This window comes from Zosterops lateralis (assembly GCF_965231275.1).
Source record: "Zosterops lateralis genome assembly, chromosome: 5".
Classification (NCBI taxonomy): Eukaryota; Metazoa; Chordata; class Aves; order Passeriformes; family Zosteropidae; genus Zosterops; species Zosterops lateralis.
Genome location: NC_139766.1, coordinates 41,892,280 through 41,910,877, shown reverse-complemented (window position 1 = coordinate 41,910,877; position 18,598 = coordinate 41,892,280). Strand labels below are relative to the sequence as shown.

Below are 18,598 nucleotides of genomic sequence, written 5' to 3'. Positions count from 1 at the left end.
TCACTTCCCCTTAGTTGAAAAACCTCCAGTTTTTATCTAAACTACAGAAAACATTTGGTTTCAAACAGATTTGACTAAATAAAACTGTGCTTCTCAGACCTCTTGCCGCACAGCAATTTTAGGAAGAAAAAAAAAAGAGAAGGAAAAACGATTGATGACAGTTTTTGGGACCTGGCTGTATTTCATGCAGCAGCAGCAGCTCTCCTTGGGGCAGAGCCGTGTCCATGCACACAGCCCAGCCTTTGCCTGCCACAGAGCACATCCCAGCCTGTGGAGCAGAGCCGGAGACAGTGTGATCCTGGAAACTTTCCTGCGTGCCAGAGAGGGGGGAGAGAGGGAGACCTGGAGCAGAAGCGAGTAGGGAGGAAGGCAGGCAGAGAAGGGAGCTTGCTTCACACACTGCTGGAGGCTCCCAGAGGCAGACTGTACATGCAGCACTCTGACTGGTGTGCAATTCAAGGGACAACGTTCACTGACTTTATTCACTGAATTGCTGAAGGACAGATATGACACCCAACTGCTGCTTCTATATGTTCTTGCTCATTGGTACCAAGGGTAAGTGTCTCTGCCTTCCTTTCTTGTTTTGAGCATTGCAAAGCAGATAGCTGATAAATTTCAGGAGCTGATTTCTTTTAAAAAATATATCATCTCAGTGTTATTTTACATTTCCTCATGTCAATTATTTTTTAATAGAAGCAAAGTGCAATGCAGTCTCTCAAGGTTACTAGCTGCATGTCAGGATCAGATGTTTTTGCACTTGAGAGTTACTAGTAATAGTTATGAGCTGAAATTTAAAAACGAGAAACAGGTTAAACATTCATAAATACTAGCTGTAAGTATTTATTGAAGGTACCTACAGAAATGACAACTAACATGCCATGAAATCCTCATTTTAGACTCAGTTCAGTAGTTTGAAGTGATACTATGCAAGTGCTACTAAAAGCTATTAGGTAGCTCTCAAAGGGAAGAATGTGTTCAGGTAATGGGAATTTTTAGCTTGATAGGCAGTATAACATGCAAGAGGGAGACTGAATTCAATGTTAGTTTTCTTTCACATGCAAATCGCTTCAGTGTGGTGGGAGTTACACTGGACATACTGCTTACTTTAGTAATGTTTTCATCATTTCATTTGAGTACCCTGTTTGTAAGTGCTTCTTATGACTTGGTAAAGCTGTCCCTCTAAAAGCTGCTGATGCTGATCTATATGTTGAATGTTCCTAATGATTTCCATTTTCTGTAGTTGTAATTACTATAAATTGCTTTCCATTACACAACGTCAATGCTAAAATAGTGTTTCATTTATTATGTAGATGAAAATAGCTACTCTTTATACTATGAACAGTTTTGTTAAAATAACAGAAGCAAAATGTTGGATTCTGTCATCTTCCTCTGTATTGTGCAACAGCTTGTTCTCTTTCCTGCTTTTAAATTAAATCCTTTTTGAGTTCATGTGTTCACAAGATGCTGCTTAAGACAAGATTTGTAAGGGGTATTGCCCGCACTAGGAGTTTGGGAAATAGAGCTCCATACACAGCTATTTTTCAAGTTGCAGAACTCGGTGAAATCAGTGGAAAAACTCTAAGCAGTTGCTGTATGTTTTAGAGGAATACACAATTGCCAGCTGCATGCATTAAAAAACCAATGATATTAATGTATTTGGAATTTAAAAAGCAAAAATAATGACATAGTATCAAACCTGTGAGCAAAGTCTGGTTTCATATGCACCTGCATTTTCTGTGAGCTATAATTCAATATTTAAAGTAGTACTTCCAATTATGCGGAATAAAAGCTAATTGTTTTCAACAAATTAAGCCTTTCACATTACTGTTGTCTATGCCAAAAGCATTAAAACACAGAAACATCCATTAAAGATGTACAAACTGTTGCTGTAATTCCTGTTAAATTCATCTCTGCTATGGAGTTTATAAAACATTATATGCTTATATTAAAGCATACTGCAAAATAGGATTGCAGATGAGGACTGTGAATGACTACTAATTATGATGGCCATTACCTTTTTAGGTATATACATCATATATAGTGATGAATATAAGAAAACCACGTGGCTCATCTAGATTTGATAAAGTGAGAAGCAGTGAGTTCATAGATTAAAGCACATTCATGCCTGAATTCTCTGGCACCTGTTAGTGCTCTGTTCTGCACCAAAATTAGCCCCTGCTTAGTGTCAAATCTCCTCACCTTGCACAGTTCACAGCTTCACTGCCTTTCAGAGTTTTAGCCAGCAATGCAAATTCTAACCACACCTACGAGCTGGCTGATTTAATCTGCTCAATAGAATTCAGCTCTGCTTAACCTTTAGGTTAGCTGATATTAAACATTCCTGGAGGAAGTACAAAGAAATTTATGGGGTTTTAGTGGACTGCTGCGAGTTCAGCTGCATTTTATTGTGTCGGTTTTTATGTTTGGGGTTTTTTTGTGTGCTGGTGCTTTTTTTTTAATTTCTACAAGATCACTGATCCTTCTAATACTTAAGAAAGTAAAATAAGGAATATATATTTTACAAAAGCTACTTGTTTGATTTACCTGCGTCCATTCAAGCTGTGCCTCTTTAGTTTTCTGTTCAACAGCTGAAGTTCAATCACTTTTTTTACTCTCTTCCTTGAGATTCTTCATTAATTAATTTTATACATATACATATATATATATATATATGGAAGACCTTTCCCTCCAAAATCTAAATAATCAAACTAATTCAAGAAGTTGAGCTTTGTATGTACTGGCAACCACCTTAGTATCTTCCCAAGTGGAATACACTATTCCAGGTAGAGATTTCTATGAAAACAAAGCAGTATCTGTATCATGATTTTTGTCAGCACAACAGCAGTGATTGTTACACGAAGATAAGGAAATTCAGATTCCAGCTGTGGAACTGGCAGCACCTGAGGTGTAGCAGGATGAATTTCTGCCTGGGTGGGTCACTCCCCTTGCAAAGCTAGCAGGTCACTTCAGGTGTGTGGCTGGCATTGCACTGGCTGCTGCTGCATCTTTTCTCTTACCAAAATAATCACCTGTAATTGCTGCAACCACTGTAGTGCAGGGTTGTGCCTTTGATTGGCTTTCTGGGGACAAAAGCTGTTTGATCCTCCTGGACCTTGGCTCAGTGACAGGATCTCAAACAATTCATTTATCAATCATTAAGCAAAACTGAAGAACACTAGTATTGAAAAGTATTCAAAGCAAGTTTCAAAAGGGATTTGGCAGGCTCATTGTGAAAAACAGTTACAACTCTTAAAATTTTAACCCTTTATGCTCTGTGCCTCTACCTGATGTTTCCAATCCTGTTTCTGCTTGTACCTGCAGTTCCTTTAACCTCCTCTTTCTATTCTCCCCTCATTTTTTTTTCCTTCCTTTACCCTCACTTTAAAATGCCAAGGACAACTCTCTTTAAACCATCTGAATCTCATCACTTGTTTTGGTATTTCGTGCAGGTGACAGCTGTTTTCAAGGCCAAGATCTTTTATACCAAATGCTTTCTGTCAAATGTGGGAAAGAGACAATCCTGAATCCTTTGGAAAATTGCAAGTTTATGATTGTGCTCCTGTTTACATAGTTTGTAAAATATTTTAAGATTTATTCCAGATTTGTAAATAGGAAAGTGAAATTAACTCAGCCTTTGCACAAGCTCAAATAATCATTGTATAATAATAATATTTGGTTATTTCCTTCATTTAATTTGGGCATTAATCTGTCTGGCTTTCCTGTAGTTTGAACAACAATGTGACTCTTATGTGAATATATATATATATCTATGCATAACATGAAAATCAGTATTTTTACGGAAAATCAAGGATACAGGCTAGATTTCCTGAGGGAAATTTGCTCTAATATCAACTGATATTAGAGGGTAATGAATAATCTGCACAATGGTAAACTGAAGCTTTGAAAGTTAGATCCTGCAACTGCTGCTTGGGCAAGAAAGTTTTCACCTCTTCTTTAACAGCACCAGGAGGTACCAAAGTTTTAAACCTGCATTGACTGTTTATAGCTAGTCTACCAGACTTGAACCATTTGCTCTGAAATTTTGTGTGCAATCTGTAGTCCTTGACCAAGAAGACAAGCAAAACTTTACCAAATTTTTTCTGAATATGAGGAATTGGTATTTTGCCTACACTGATCAATTTGGATAATCTTATATTAAGCAAAGCATTTACTTGGACAGTACTTTTGAATTATCCCTCAGAGACAACCCTCTGATGGGCCATCCCACTACAGCTCATGAGGCTGCTCCAGCCTGGTTGCAGTAAAGTAAAAATAACCTTTTCTAATAGATGTTGCTTGTTGCTAGAGACCAGTGTGACACTCAGAAGATCTGTCACCTGTCATCTCAGCAGGCATTTTCAGTTGAGTGCCATGACTTGGAAGCCATCAAATCAGACTTTGAAATGGCTGGTGCAATGCTGGGAGGCACAGGAAGCTGAGAGGATCAGGAATTCATAATTGTTGTGTCTGAAAGACAGAGGAGGTGAAAATGTATTGGGAAGGACTGAAAAAGGGCAATGAAAGCAGAGACAAAAGGGGCAGATAGATGGGACAATGGAACAGAGAGCTGAGGGAAAAGACTAATGTTACTTAGAAAGGGAAAATGGAAATCAGGAGGACTATTAGTCTGGGAGAGAAGAGACTGAGGAAAGGGATGTGAGAGAGGGAGCCAGCAGGGAACAGTAAATTAATCAAAGAAGGACAGGGAGATCTGAGAGAGGGGAGTGAGCATCTGAAATCAGAGGATGGTAAGATCAGAACTAGGCTTCTGTACAGAGAGAGGGGGATGAGATGGTGGGAAGCAGGTAGTGATCACACAAGAAAGGATGGGAGGGAAGCAGCTGGGGTGAGGCAAAGATGAGCATGAGCAGAAAAGGGAGCTGTGCTTGGTTGGGTGAGCACTGTGTTACAAAGCCAGAATGAGAAGATTGCCCTGTGACTTACTGACTTCTTTGAAAACATCTCCTGAGTAACACCCCTCCTCAGAGTCTGGTGATCAGTGCTGTCAGATCACTCTGCCCTCAAAAAACAAAGTCTGAAGAGCTAAAAGATCCAAACCAGTGATGCAGCATGGTGTCCTGTTAGAAAATGCTGGAAGGAAACTGATTTCCTGTTCTAATAGTTAATGTTACCTATGTCAGAGAAAGTTATTAATTTTGTAAACTCAGTGCTTAGGAATTTAGGCAAAGCACACAATCTTAGTTTGTGCTATGTAGTCATACTGAATTTTCTTCTTGTTATAACTCCACAAAAACACATGCTTTGTGTCCTGCATTAAAAGGATGAATCAAAAATTATGGTGAATTATGCTGCCTGAATGACCCCTTCTTCATTTGCTGTAGAAGATGAAGGCAAAATGTGGATGAGGCTGGGGATCACAAAATGAAGGCCATTACATGAAGGCAACTGCTGTGGAAAACATTTATCTTCATGTTTCTTGCTCTAAAAGCCTTACACTGATCCTGAGGGATCTGTGCCTGTGAGATCACTTAGCAGAGTTTATCTGAGAGGATGTTAAATCACCCAGTCCCCTATAGCACAGCTCGTTGTGTTCCACCCCGCTGTTCTCTATCAATCCTAAGGCTTTATTTGGTCAAAATGTTTCATCTCAGTCAAGTAATTGTTTCCTCCAGAGAAGAGGACACTAGGAGTGGGAGAGGCTGTTCAGTCACTGAGGCTCAAAGACATGCACAAGTCAGTCAAAGCAGGTGAACATCACCTTTCTCTCCTCTGTTCTGCAGAAGTAACTGGCTTGACCTGGGAGAAGTGACTTTTCCCATTGAAGACCTGATTGTCAATATTATGTTCAATGTAGGGAAAAGGGTATAGTGCTTGGAAGGGTGGAAGTGGTATTTTTAAACTTAGGGATATATTTTTGCCCTGTTTTGTTTTGGGTTTTTTTCTGTTTCAATTAAAAAAAAATAGATATACATCAGCTCCTCTTTGGAATAAGCTAGGAGCAGCATCCCTCAATGAAACTGCCCACATCATAATTAAAGTCAAAATTTGTGTGCATGGGGAAGAAAAGGACTAAATTAATGAATTTAAAAGCCACATGAATGAATGTCTTGATTAGACTGGAGTACTCAATAGCAATACAATTGACAAAGATGATCTGCATTTTTAGAAGTTTCATTCAACAAGGCCCGTCTACCACAAAAATCCTCTCCTTGGCCTCATTTTCTGGATTCCAATTCCATGTGAAAACATGTGAATCAACTGTTATGTAGTCTTACCTAGAAATTATAGACACTGGTTTTCAGGCACTAATTCTTTTCCAGTGATCAAGTAACAGTGCAAACATACATTTATAAATCCTGCTTTTTCTTCAGTATGGATTCTGAGCACCATGCAGAAAGAGTACAGCCACTTTCTACTTTTCCAAAAGAACTTATCAGAAACAGGTATGATTGATAATTGATTTTTCTACACCCCTATGACTTAGATGTCGCATGAAGTCTTTCCTTTCCTTAATATGGTTTAGCCAAAACGAAACACCTTGTACATCTTTCTGTTCTATCACTATTTGACTAAATTTACTTTTTTTTTTTGTTAAATATTTAATTTATATATTCACTGTTTTCACATCATCATTTAACTAGATTGGTTGCTTGGTTTCTAGATTGGTTCCACAAAGCAGGGTCTCATTGCTGCAGTGAGAAAACAGTGTCAGGAGCAGATACCATTCTCTTTTAGGTTAGATGAAGTGGCAATAAAGGAGGAGAAGGAGGAACTATAGACTATGTGGAGGTTAAATCCACAGCAATCCATGCTAAAATATTGCTTAGCCAAAGTACATCCCAAATGGAGCCACACATCTGAATGGTGTTTTTTGTTATATTTTCTAATCTGGATATCCAAACTTCCAAGTATGTGCGTTTATTAATGTGACATTTCTTTATGTATATTAATAAATGCATGAAGTCCACAAGCTATAATTTCAAGATCTATTGCTCTTGATCTACATGCACATTTTGATACAACCTGCAAAAGAAGAAATAAGTCAGATGTCTCTGGTCATGGGATCCAAACAGCTGTACTACATGATTTCAGATGTTTTTTCCAACCTAAATTATTCCCCAGTTCTGTGGTTTGACCAGCTAACATTATTCACCTCAAGAAAGTCAGAAATCCTATTAACTTGAGATAATTTCTGTTTTATGCATTTAACTGGAGTGTCAAAATTTTCAGTGGTGAGTTATGTGTACTCACAGTAGAATACAATTGAAATAGGAAAACTTGTAATTTTTAAATCGAACCAAAGATTAATGAGTCAGAATCCAATAATAATGCATTTATTTAAGCACATTCTGCAAATTGATTTTTCACAAAATAGTTCTGTGAGCTCTTAAAAACCAGTTTTTTTAAAATACTTTCAAATTATTTTACTTCAAAACAGAGCAAAGGGTTCCATATTTTATAATACTCCAGGAGGGTGGAATCTCATAGGGCACAGGGCACAGCCACCTCCCAAATCTGAACTTGTAGTTCTACATTAAATTTAAATTCTTAATAGTTATAAATGGTTCTTAGTAATAAAAGTATGTGAATAAATAAAATATATCAGATAATCCTGTCTCCGGCTCACCAAGAAATAATGGATTTTCATTGTTACAAGATTTATCTTGAGTGTGATTCAGAGCTTCACTTCAAATTATGCTGGCTTAGTTCCATTGTGAGAATTATTATTGCAATCCTTTTAGACTTTACTAAAAGCACAATGAAGGGAGAAAAAACAAAAAGAGAAAAAAACCCAGATTATGTTTCATATTTCAAACACAGCATTAGGGCTCCCAAAGCACTTTGTTTCCCCATCACAAGGACATACCAAAGTTGGAATAAATGGCATAACTTAGCTATAACTTCTGTTTTGGGGTGGGGGTGAGAGCGTAGATACTCAATAGGAAAAAAATGGAATACAGGCTTGCCCTTTTTGACAGAAGAAAATTCAGGCAATGGGTTATGAATCTTTTAAGTTCTTTCTGCCTTGAGTTCATATTAATGATACCCAAATAATTCTTTTCTGTTCTGCTCTTTTGCAAATAATGTGTTCTCAGAATATCCTACAATCTGAATATCAGGAAGTAATTTCCATGTTCATTATCTTTCTAATTTTATTTCCCTTTCTCATTGCAGCTTTCTCTTCAGGCTTTCCTACAAGTGTTTTCTGTCTCATCTGCTGAATTTCTTTTTACTTCTATGCATGAATGCACATGTACACAAACTTCCTCCTGTATATGATATTGTGTCATGAAGTCACTTAAATCTGCCTTTTGTTTATGGAAACTTAAGAGAAATATTACAAGTGACTGTCGTTTGTTAATTTAAATAATTTAGTTTTCACTAGTCAGTGTTTCACTTTTGCTTACTTTATGCATGGCTGGCTGGATTAACTTGCTGGAAGCAGCAAGCCTGAAATGAAATTCTTTACAGTAATCTCTAACTACAGTCCTTACGTATTGAAATTCAGAATGCTGGTTAGCTAGATGAGGTGAATGATTGCTGCTTGAGGGACATTAATTTATTGATAAATATCTGTCCTTAATCTTTTTAACCTAAAGTAAATTTTCAATTATTGGATTACTCTGCTTAAAAAAAAAATAAAATAAAAATAAAAAAAACCTTTAATTACCTTGCTACTGAGTATAATATACAAAAATAAATGCAATATACCTGGCAAATACTGCAATAGAAGAAACCTTTTACCTAGGATTACAAAACTTTAAAAATTCCAGGTATGAAGGTTCAGAGATCTGTTTTCACTATTTTTTATTACATGTGTTTAAATCATTAGCTCATAAATGCTGTGTTTCAAATGAGGGGGGAAAAACATTACTTGCAACAAATTTCACTTCTCTTTGGGGCTCAGTAGTGGTTGTGAGACAGAATCAACTCCTGAGAGAGGAGTTTCTTTTATTTTGATGGTTAACCATTCCCTTTCCAGGCCTTCCAGGTGGGATGGTACTAGCACATTTCTATTCAATACCCAACACCACTTGAACAAAACTCTAGTGTTTTATATGGCCAGCTTTCTGCCTGATATTGCTCTGCTGTAAAAAAGAGATTAGTGAAGTTGAGGAGTTACACTGATGCAAAAAAAAAAAAACAGAGGCAAAGGAAAGATTACCTTGATGAATTTTCTATTGGAAATCGTGTCAGAAAATGGAACTAGAACTTGTTTCTAAACAGAAATAATAGTCAGATATCATTTAAATTCTGTTTATTTAGAAGAGAGGATGAAAAGGGGAGGTGGAGCAATAAAAAATTTGGCTCTGTTCATTAATTTGTGTCTGTTAGACATTGTGCTGAACCCTTATCCTCTGGGAATGCCCTACAAAATTTGATTCAGAGGGAATTTATTTTAGGGGGCTTCATATTGGGGCTTTTAGAGGTATTATCTCTTTCAGTTCTTTATGCACATCAGAATCTTTTTATTCTCAGTTCTGTGCGAGCAGAACAAAATGACAAATTAATAAAAGGTATAAACACCAAATCCTATTCCAAGGTACCATGTCACCAGTCTGAGTTGTTCTACTGGCAGTTTCTGGCCCTAGAGTGGATTTATCTGGCACTTAGACAACAAGGATCTTCCAAGCCTGTAACTGGATTAATTAGTCTGAATCATCTGTGGCATAACTGATGTGACATCGTTGTGAGATTGGAGGTGATATTTTCAAAACGATAGTACAGATTTTCTGCTTCAGAAAATGCCTCTGAAATTAAAGCATAGTGTAATCCACAGCAAGATATAAAAGTAATTTATGAAATTAAAATCCAAGATAATTACCAGATTGGTGTGCAACAGTCATAATATATACACCATTTTTGCTAAAGTCTTTTGCACTATATTATGTCTAATGGAAAAAAAATAGGCTTAGCTGTGTAGTTCAAGTCCTACATATTTCTAGTTTGCTAAAGATAAATGTAATGCAATAAAGTGTATTTCTTATTGCAAAAGTAACAGCTAAATATGAAAAAAAAATGCTAGTGTTTTAGAAATTAATCTATCGTTCTGAATAAATTACACTGTGTCACTTGCACACAATCAAACCTAAAACTAAAAACACAATGCATATGCAATACATACATTTAGAAAATGTTATAGACTTCAGGGCTGGACAACTAGCAAAGCAGAGGAGCAAATTACAGAAAAGGCAGCATGGTGATAAGAGTTTAATTACACTTCTGTGAGTACATTGTACAGATATTTAAATCCTTTAGGCCACAGATATTTTGCCTCAAGGATTAATGCCAAAGAACCTATTGCCACTAGACCAAGGTCTATTCTGGTACACAAATTTTGCCCAAGGTGTTACTCCAAGTGTGTGTACATTAACAGCACTAAAGCACAAGTGTATAAATTCTGTTTTGTTCTTGTATGAAAGTGGAATCTGTTTCCAATAGCTATTTATGGACAGTTTAAAGTTTAGTTTTATTGACATTTACTAATATGAGATTCCTGTTACATTTTCCCAGATATCTCTAGAAAACTTCTCCTAAAAAAATTTAGGAGAGTATTAAATTACATGATAGAAAAAAAATGCATTTTCACTGATAGAGTTATAATAAGTTAAATGAAATGATGCAGAAATTAACTTTTTATGGCTATCCTGAAATGCAATGACTAACTTAATCCTTATCTCAGTCATATATTACTCAAAATTCCCTTGTTTAGTGGGAAGAAGCTGAAAATTCTGAACAAAACCAGGAAAATTAATCTAAGAATGAACTTCATCTCTTCATTCACTTCTACATATTGTTGTAAGGGTCAAATTCGGACGACAAATTATTTTTAAAAAGCATCTTTTTAAATTGTTGTATCTTCTTTTTTTCTGTTATTTGGTGATTCAAATGGAGCTGATCAAAACTGGTCAGTCACAAGTCACCTCTATTCTTTGTTAATAATAAATTAAACATCTTGTAAGTTAAATTAATTCATAGTCGTAAACTTTGATTCATCTTTACAAATGATGGTGATAGGCCTATGAGGCCTGTTCTATGTTATGGAAAATGTTTTTCAGAGCCATTTCACATGCCCTTAATGTACCTTTCGGCAGAAGGGAACATTTTTTTAATCAACTGTCAGCTTGAAGTATTCAAGCTAGCACAAAAATTACAGGTGAAATCAATTTTGACTTCAATACTTTCTGAGTTGATTCTGTTTTATTTGAACAAAACATTCTGTGTCAAAGCAAGAATATTTTCAGTCTTCTGTTCCTCCAGCCCATCTCCCACTGTGTCTAGAAGTACAGCAACTAAAAAAAGTTATGTAAGACTAGAAAAGTGTCATGAGTTTTGCATGAGTCTCTCTAAAGGACTTGAGCTTTTGTAGGTAAAATAAGTTTCCATCAGAAAAATACAGGGTGGATTCTTCAGTACCACAATCATTCCCTGGTTCTTGGCATCTAAGGAGCCTTTTTAGAAAACAATTTGATGTCCTCAACCATTTTGAAGTGCTATCTCATTTAAAGCGAAGAAAAACAAGTTCACTTATTTGGCTGACGGAATTCATGAGTCATTTTGGATTTATGACACTGGACTTCATGTTATTCAAATTCTCGAGAACACAAAAATATTTTCCTGATATTACGATATGCCTTTATTTGAACCTACATGCGACACAAGTGAGACTGATGTGACTATTAGGTACCAAGCAATGAGTGATGCCTTTGGTTAGTTTCAGTGTTCCTGACTCAGTCCCATCAGCCCAGAACGGTTCCTTTCCAGGATCACACTCGCTTGTTTTACAGAACCTACAAGTAACTGCGTTCAGTCTGTGTTCCTATAGTGCCCACGTGCCTTATTTGGTTTCTGAAACAGCACTTGTGACCCAATCGCTGTATTTTAAAGAATGCACAAAACTAGCAAGCCTAATGAATCAATTGAGTTGGAAGCCAAGCCATGTTGTCCTGGGAACATCTTGTTCTTGGCTTTCCCAAACGCGTTCCTTCTTTCGATTTCATTTTATGACTGCTTAAAAAGGGCCTGTCATGTTCTTTCCCTAGTGATTCTGCATCCATGCAGCAGAGGAAAAAGCCTTACCATCTATACTAGATGACAACCCAACTCATGCTTATTCCTTTAGCAAAGGAAAGCAGAATTAACTTAATTTTATATTTAAAGACAAGCAGGGAAAGTTATCCAGTTTCTTCACTGTGGCATCTTAGAGCAACAAGCATCTCAGAGTAGCCAGTCTGGACAAGCTTAAAAGTTGCACAGCAGGAATTCTTGTTTTCTTTTTGAAAATTTGAGATGAATTAGGGGCATTGCAGGGGACCCTAAACACATGATAGTCAGAAATATTTAATTTTCAGTATCATGAACATGCTGCTAAGTAGAACATTTTTCTGTATTGAGACAACAAGCGTTCAGAAAGGTTTGTGGTTTTGCTGTTTGTACTGATACCAATTCACCTATTTCTTTTTTCCTTGTTCTTGAAAAATTGCAAATATTTTAATATTTATGCTGAACATTATGAAAAAGAAATTTTCTGGTACAGAATAACTGAAATATATGCAAGTATCTCTATATCACAGGAAGGCAGGAGATTATTTTCTTTACAAGAGGCTCTTTTACTTAGTATTTGTAAAAGCAAATCTTCTGATAAGTAATTGTCACAGGTTTATCACTTTTCATCTTCTTTCAGCTGCTAAAAAAAGAAGGAAAAAAAAAGATACAAGAACAGTGGTTCAATTTTTTCATAGTGGAAAATCAATCAAATGTAGAAAAGCCAAAAACCACAGCACAAAGATGGAGTGATAGATCATTACCTTGGCATGGTGAACTCCAATGGCAGTAAAGTGTCAGTAAAAATTATTTGTAAAACAATAATTTTTAATTGCTATTTTTGCAGTGCTATTTTATCCATTTTCATCACATAAAAGAACAAAATTTAATTTCCACAATCTAAAAGATAATTGTTTGAATATTGTCTAGCATTTTGCAACAGTGTTTAGTGTCTTATCTCCTGTCTACCTTTGTCAGCTTTACCAAATATTTCCTCAGAGAGTTGAGGGCTTTTCCATACATAAATCTCCTGCAATCAGCGGAGTCCAAACATCTGTCTTTTTTTGCATAAACAAAGTGATGTTAACAAGTCAGTGGACGAAGACCAGTGCTTTCACTGATTTTATAACTGGGATGAAGTTGTTGAGTTTTGAAGCTGTGTTATCTCCTTTCCCAGGCAGATATTTACATGCCAGAGTAATCCAACATAGCACAAAATGAGTAATGCAGAGATTCAGAATAGATATCATCAAGGCTATAAATGTACAGAGAATTCAAAACTTTGAACATCATGAGGGACTTATTCTTTGTGGCAAAGTACAGATTTCTAAAATGCATGAGCAAATCCATTAATTAGTTCAGGGATTAATACTATTTGAATAATTAATAATAGTTTCTGGAACATGCTGTGAAGTTCCATTGAATGATACCATGAGAAGATAAAGGTTTTCATTTGAAATTTAAACTGCATGGAGATCAGCCCCTTTAAGCACAAGATTCAGATCAGTCTAAAGATGTCTCTAGTGTGTAGGATAAAAAGCTTGATGAAACGTGAGAGGTTTTTTGATGGTCTGTTTAGAATGTTTTAATTTATGGTGTTGTTTTCCATACTGGTGTCTCTCACTAGATGGTTTGGTAGGTACCCAGATTGAAACAGGTAACTACACTTAAGGGAGCCTCAGTTGCCTGTTCAGCTTTTTGCTAAGAAAGAGATTTAAGACACTGAGTACTACACATACACACTGTTTGCTTAACAATGTGCCTATATAAGCTTCTTTTGCTGCTTCTTTTGGGTGGAACAAGTTAATCATAATGTTCTGAATACAAGCACAGAACAGCAGAGAAATTTGTGAACAATATGCAAGTGTGAATTTACCCTGTGATTAGGATGTAGCTTTAGTTTTGGTACCTATATGTAAAAATCTTAAGGAACTAATGCTCTAAGTAATTCCATCAGTTATATACTTATGATAAAAGCAAATCAACTTTTCAAAACCATTCAGTGGGGGTTAGCTGGAATATATGACTTTCTATGCAGGATGCTTCTGACAGCAGGGATAAATCTGTATATAAAGAGTCTGTTTATCTCAGTTTTCTGCAGCTACTGCTCTAACATTTCAATTTTTTCAGAGCTGTAAACATTGTCAAGGGCTTAACTGGAAGAAAGTTCTTCCACTAGAGATTTTTTGTGAATCTGAAGTACTTAACTGAGTCTCAGGTGTTTTCTATTAGTCCAAAAGGAAAAAGAGTGCAAAAAAAATCAAATGTTGTCCAAGAACATTCCTTGTTAATCTGGGAAAGTTGTGTGAAAGATTTGTACCTTTTCTTTGAAAATAGACTGAAAAAATAGTTACATGTTTCAGGATTAGCAGTTTACTATCTGAACAAGCATCACATCACAGTTAATAAAGTTTGTAGAGAGTATTCAAAGTGTTCTATGAGAGCAATGAAATTTAAAATAGAATTGCTATTTGACTTTGGGTTGGGTTTTTTTTTGTAGCAGTATGCATTAAGTCAAATGGCAGCTCTAATAAGAAAGTGGTACTCCTTTTTGAAAGTACTTCAAAAATTAAATTAGCAGACCCTTGCTGAAAGGTATTAGGTAGGTTTAGGGAAGTTTTGGAAGTGCAGAACACTGGATAATGTTCTGTCCCGATTATGCTTTTCTCCATTTCCAACATATTGTGGACTGTACAAATTTGATTCTACAGTAATTTTAAACCCTCACCATAGTATGCTCCTGGGAAGAAATTGCTCTTGTATGACAAGAAATCTGACTTGGCATCCTGCAATCCATTACAGAAGCAGTAGAAAAAAATAGTGATATTTTTTCTTGGAAAAAAATAATGGTGGCAGAATTTGTCCCTGGTGTGCACTGGTGAGAAGGGTAAGGCATCATGCACCTGCACACATGGGTAACTGCAGCTGCTGCAGCACAGAGAACTGGAGAACAGAGGACAGGCAGAGTCCTCCAGCTGCCCTGGCTGTCCCTCCTCAGCGCTGCGTGAATTAAGTCCTGTGCTCTCTGAAGTTCCTTCCTACAAAGCATGGGCTCAGTAGAACAGCACCTTATCTGAACTTCACACTGATATATTCTGACCAATATCTCCACAGTTTTTGGATCAGACCGACAACTCTTCTGAAGGATTAGTAATTGGCCCCTTCATGATACCTTACTCAATTTTCAGCAAAATTGTGTTACAGATTTGATCTTTGTTGCCTTGTTCTTTGATCCTTGATCCATTTACACCAAGAAATTCTTTAAAATTAGAATATAATCAAACATATGTGTCTGAATTTGTATAAAGGGACTAATCTATCTGGGTCTAAAATTTCAGCACAAATTAATGTCATAGAATGGTTTGAGTTAGAAGGGACCCTAAAGATCATCTTGCTCCAACCACCCTTCCCTGGCCAGGAATTCCTCTAGCTTGTCTGGTATATTGTTATCATAAATAGCAAAACAACCATTTAAAATAGTGGCCTTATGTAATTTGTCTTGTATAATTAACATTTTGATCTTATTCTGAGAATGACTAGGGTGAATTACTAGGGTGAATTTGCTTTATATCAAAGGAAATTTTAATTACCTAATAACAATATAAAATATTTTTGTCACATTTAACAAGTGCTTCATATACTACTTGTAATTTCATGTCCAATGAATTAATACATTTTTGTCACTTGATATTTACATTGAAATGTAAATGGATACTTACAAAGCCATAATATCAAATACCTTTAAACACATCACAAAATAAACATTTTTTTTCTCTTCCTATTTAGTCATCTGTGACTCTTTGGAAGATCACGTTTCTGGAGATGGCACCAGGTGCCCCCTGGGCTACTTTCCATGTGGCAATATCACCAAGTGTTTGCCCCAACAGCTGCACTGCAATGGGGAGGATGACTGCGGGAATCGGGCTGATGAAGACAACTGTGGTACGTGCCTGAGACTTTTCTTTGTGCCCAACACCCGTAGTCACTGAAACCCAGGCAGTGCTCACATCAAACAGGAGGGTGTGGAGTGTCAGGAATAGGAAAGTTACATGTTTTGCAGAGAGTGCAGCAGGTCTGCTTTAGCTGATAAAGCCACCCGGCAAACCATTTGCTAGAGAAACAAGAATGGGCCACATTTTTCTTTGTATGTGGTATCGGTTATTTTTTCCCTACTTTGAACTTCTTTGTACATGTCATTTTGATGTTTACAAATGGATATATGTGATCTATCAAAGACTGTTTTTGAGGAGAGGTAGATGCGTGCTCCAACAGAGTTTACGAAAAGCTTAATGTGACTTAATGCAAGAAACATAATTTAGAAGAATTTTCAAGGTTTTTCAGAATTTTTTATGCCCTAATTTGGGAGAAACATGTGAGTCTGTGAGTGTACTGTGCAGACTGCGCTACCAGCAGGCTTTGATGGTTAAAAATGTCAAAATCCCAGGGAATACACATAGTCAGGTCACTTGGACATGCTGTTTTGATCCTTGTCACTCCTAGCCTCTCTGGATAGTAGCTGTGATCTTGGCTTGTAGGCTTTGGCTTTACTTCTACTGCAAACCAGGTAAGGCCAGGGCTTTGCATGGGCACTGACCTGTCCATGCTGCTTATTTGTGGGCATGGCCCTGGCAGAGCTTTGGCCTATGCTGAGTAGCATCTCTCATGCAATGTTTGGACACAGCTCAGGGGTAGGATCTGGAAAGGGATCCCTATATTCTGTGAGGAGAGAGCTTCACCACTTCGTTGTGAGCTAAGACCACAGGGAGAGAAAAGCGACCCTATTTTATTTACTGTTTATTTACTATTACCGATTTTTATTTACTGTTGTTCTCACCTTACTTACAGCCTGGATATTTTCAGAGGTGCTTTCCAGAGCTGCTGATCCATTGCAGATGGGGGAAGTAGGCTTCCTATTCTTTAGTAATTTTCCTGTGGCCATGGAGGTTCAGCCAAACAGCTGAACTGTTTCTGTCCCAGACAGGCACATGGCTATCAGATCTGGGTGGGAAGAATTAAAATATTAGGTGAAAATTCCAAGCTATGTATACTGAAAGAAATTTTCTGAAAAGAATTTCAAACAAAATATGGTAAAGGTACTTTTTTACCAGGCCTCTCACCAAAGCCAATGAGATTTTGAAAGTAGTTCTTCTCATTGCAAGTGAAGCTGATTTGTGCACCTGTGTGAAGTATCTTACTGTTACACCTATGTAATTTCAGTGTCTTACTTCCTATGAAAGTGAATTTAAATTCTAATCCCATATAAGGGACGTGCACAATTTTGTAGTTTTATACCATTTGTTGATGCTATAAACCTACTTTCTGTTGTAAACAATCAAAATCTGAACAAAACCAGCTTGCTCTATTTTTCTGTAGCCATCTTGACCTACAGTAGCAGAAATTGCCAATGGTGATGCCCTTTCATGTTTAAGAAGTTCAAGGACAATAAACAGTAGCTTTATCCATATTTCATTTCTGTACAATACCACAAATTCCATCGTACAAGGACTTGCTGAATGAAACATCTTCATATGAGGCTAATTAGGACACACACAGTTTTATAATGGGAGGTACAAGACAGTATAGGAGAATTGTTTAGGTAAGAAAAGAAATTTAAGATCATTGAGACCATTAATCAAAGAGCTCTTTGCATCTCATCTTATTACTGACACAGAGCTGAGGTATTCTTGGATTATGAATAACCAATTTCAAAAATTCAATTAGAAGTAACACGGGTTGTCAGTGAGCAGGGAGAGTGCTGCAAGGAGTGATTCAATATGGAACCCTGGAGCAATGAATAACAAAATCCTTAGTAATGCCTTTATTTTATTCTATAGAAATGAACATACAAAACAATTCAGCTGTGATATTGAATTCTCTTTTGTGTATAGTAATTCAAGAATGAGATAGCCTTGATCTTTGAAAACCTAAATTACAGAAGATGAAGAGTCATCATATTCATCCTCTGAAAGACTATGCTATAGTGTTTTTCTCATATCTTGCTTGATTCCCTCTTCTCATTTAGAAATTTGTTAATGTAATATTCAGCAGTAATGTTTTCTCAAAAATTGGTATCACAGTCAAACTTTGTTGTGCAATCAGAGAAAGAGTCACTTCCTTGTCTGAGTGTATGTGATGTCCTGATGAGGTTTTCTGGAATGACTCCACATGTAGTAAGTGGGGTGATCTTTGTGATTATTCATCTCGCTTAAAATACAAGAAAAGAGGCCTCAGTGATTAATTCCTGGGACAGAGAAACCATCTGTCTTTTTGTTTCCCCTGCCATTCCCAGGATCACCTCAGTATGCCTGTCTCATTCCAACAGTTATATCTGGCTCCTTCTCCCCATTTTTTTTTAATTTACAATTAGTTTTCAATTGAAGTCATTGCTCCTAGTTACAGAAAAGAAATTAAAAATTAAATTCTTCCAGTGTAGTAATTGTTTCATGCAGTGCCATTGGAAATTTTAATCCCATCCACCAGGTATTCTAATTAAATAGCTTATCTTTTCAATTCCTGAACACTTTTGCATCAATTTGAGGAATTTTGAGGTGACTGGTCTACAGGATTCAACCCAACAAATGTGGAAGGGAAA

General features: G+C 36.6%; 1 protein-coding gene across 1 annotated transcript in view; it reads left to right on the top strand.

Annotated features, from left to right (window-relative positions):
* Window positions 1–415: 415 nt before the first annotated feature.
* The window catches only part of RXFP1 (relaxin family peptide receptor 1), a gene marked incomplete at its 3' end in the record, with an annotated part of 44,362 nt that continues 26,179 nt past the window's right edge, over window positions 416–18,598 (top strand). The window contains exons 1-2 of the mRNA XM_083860818.1: window positions 416–555; window positions 15,793–15,948. Of these exons, the coding sequence (XP_083716944.1) occupies window positions 507–555; window positions 15,793–15,948 (205 nt within the window). The 5' untranslated portion in view covers window positions 416–506. The remainder of the gene's footprint in view (window positions 556–15,792; window positions 15,949–18,598) is intronic.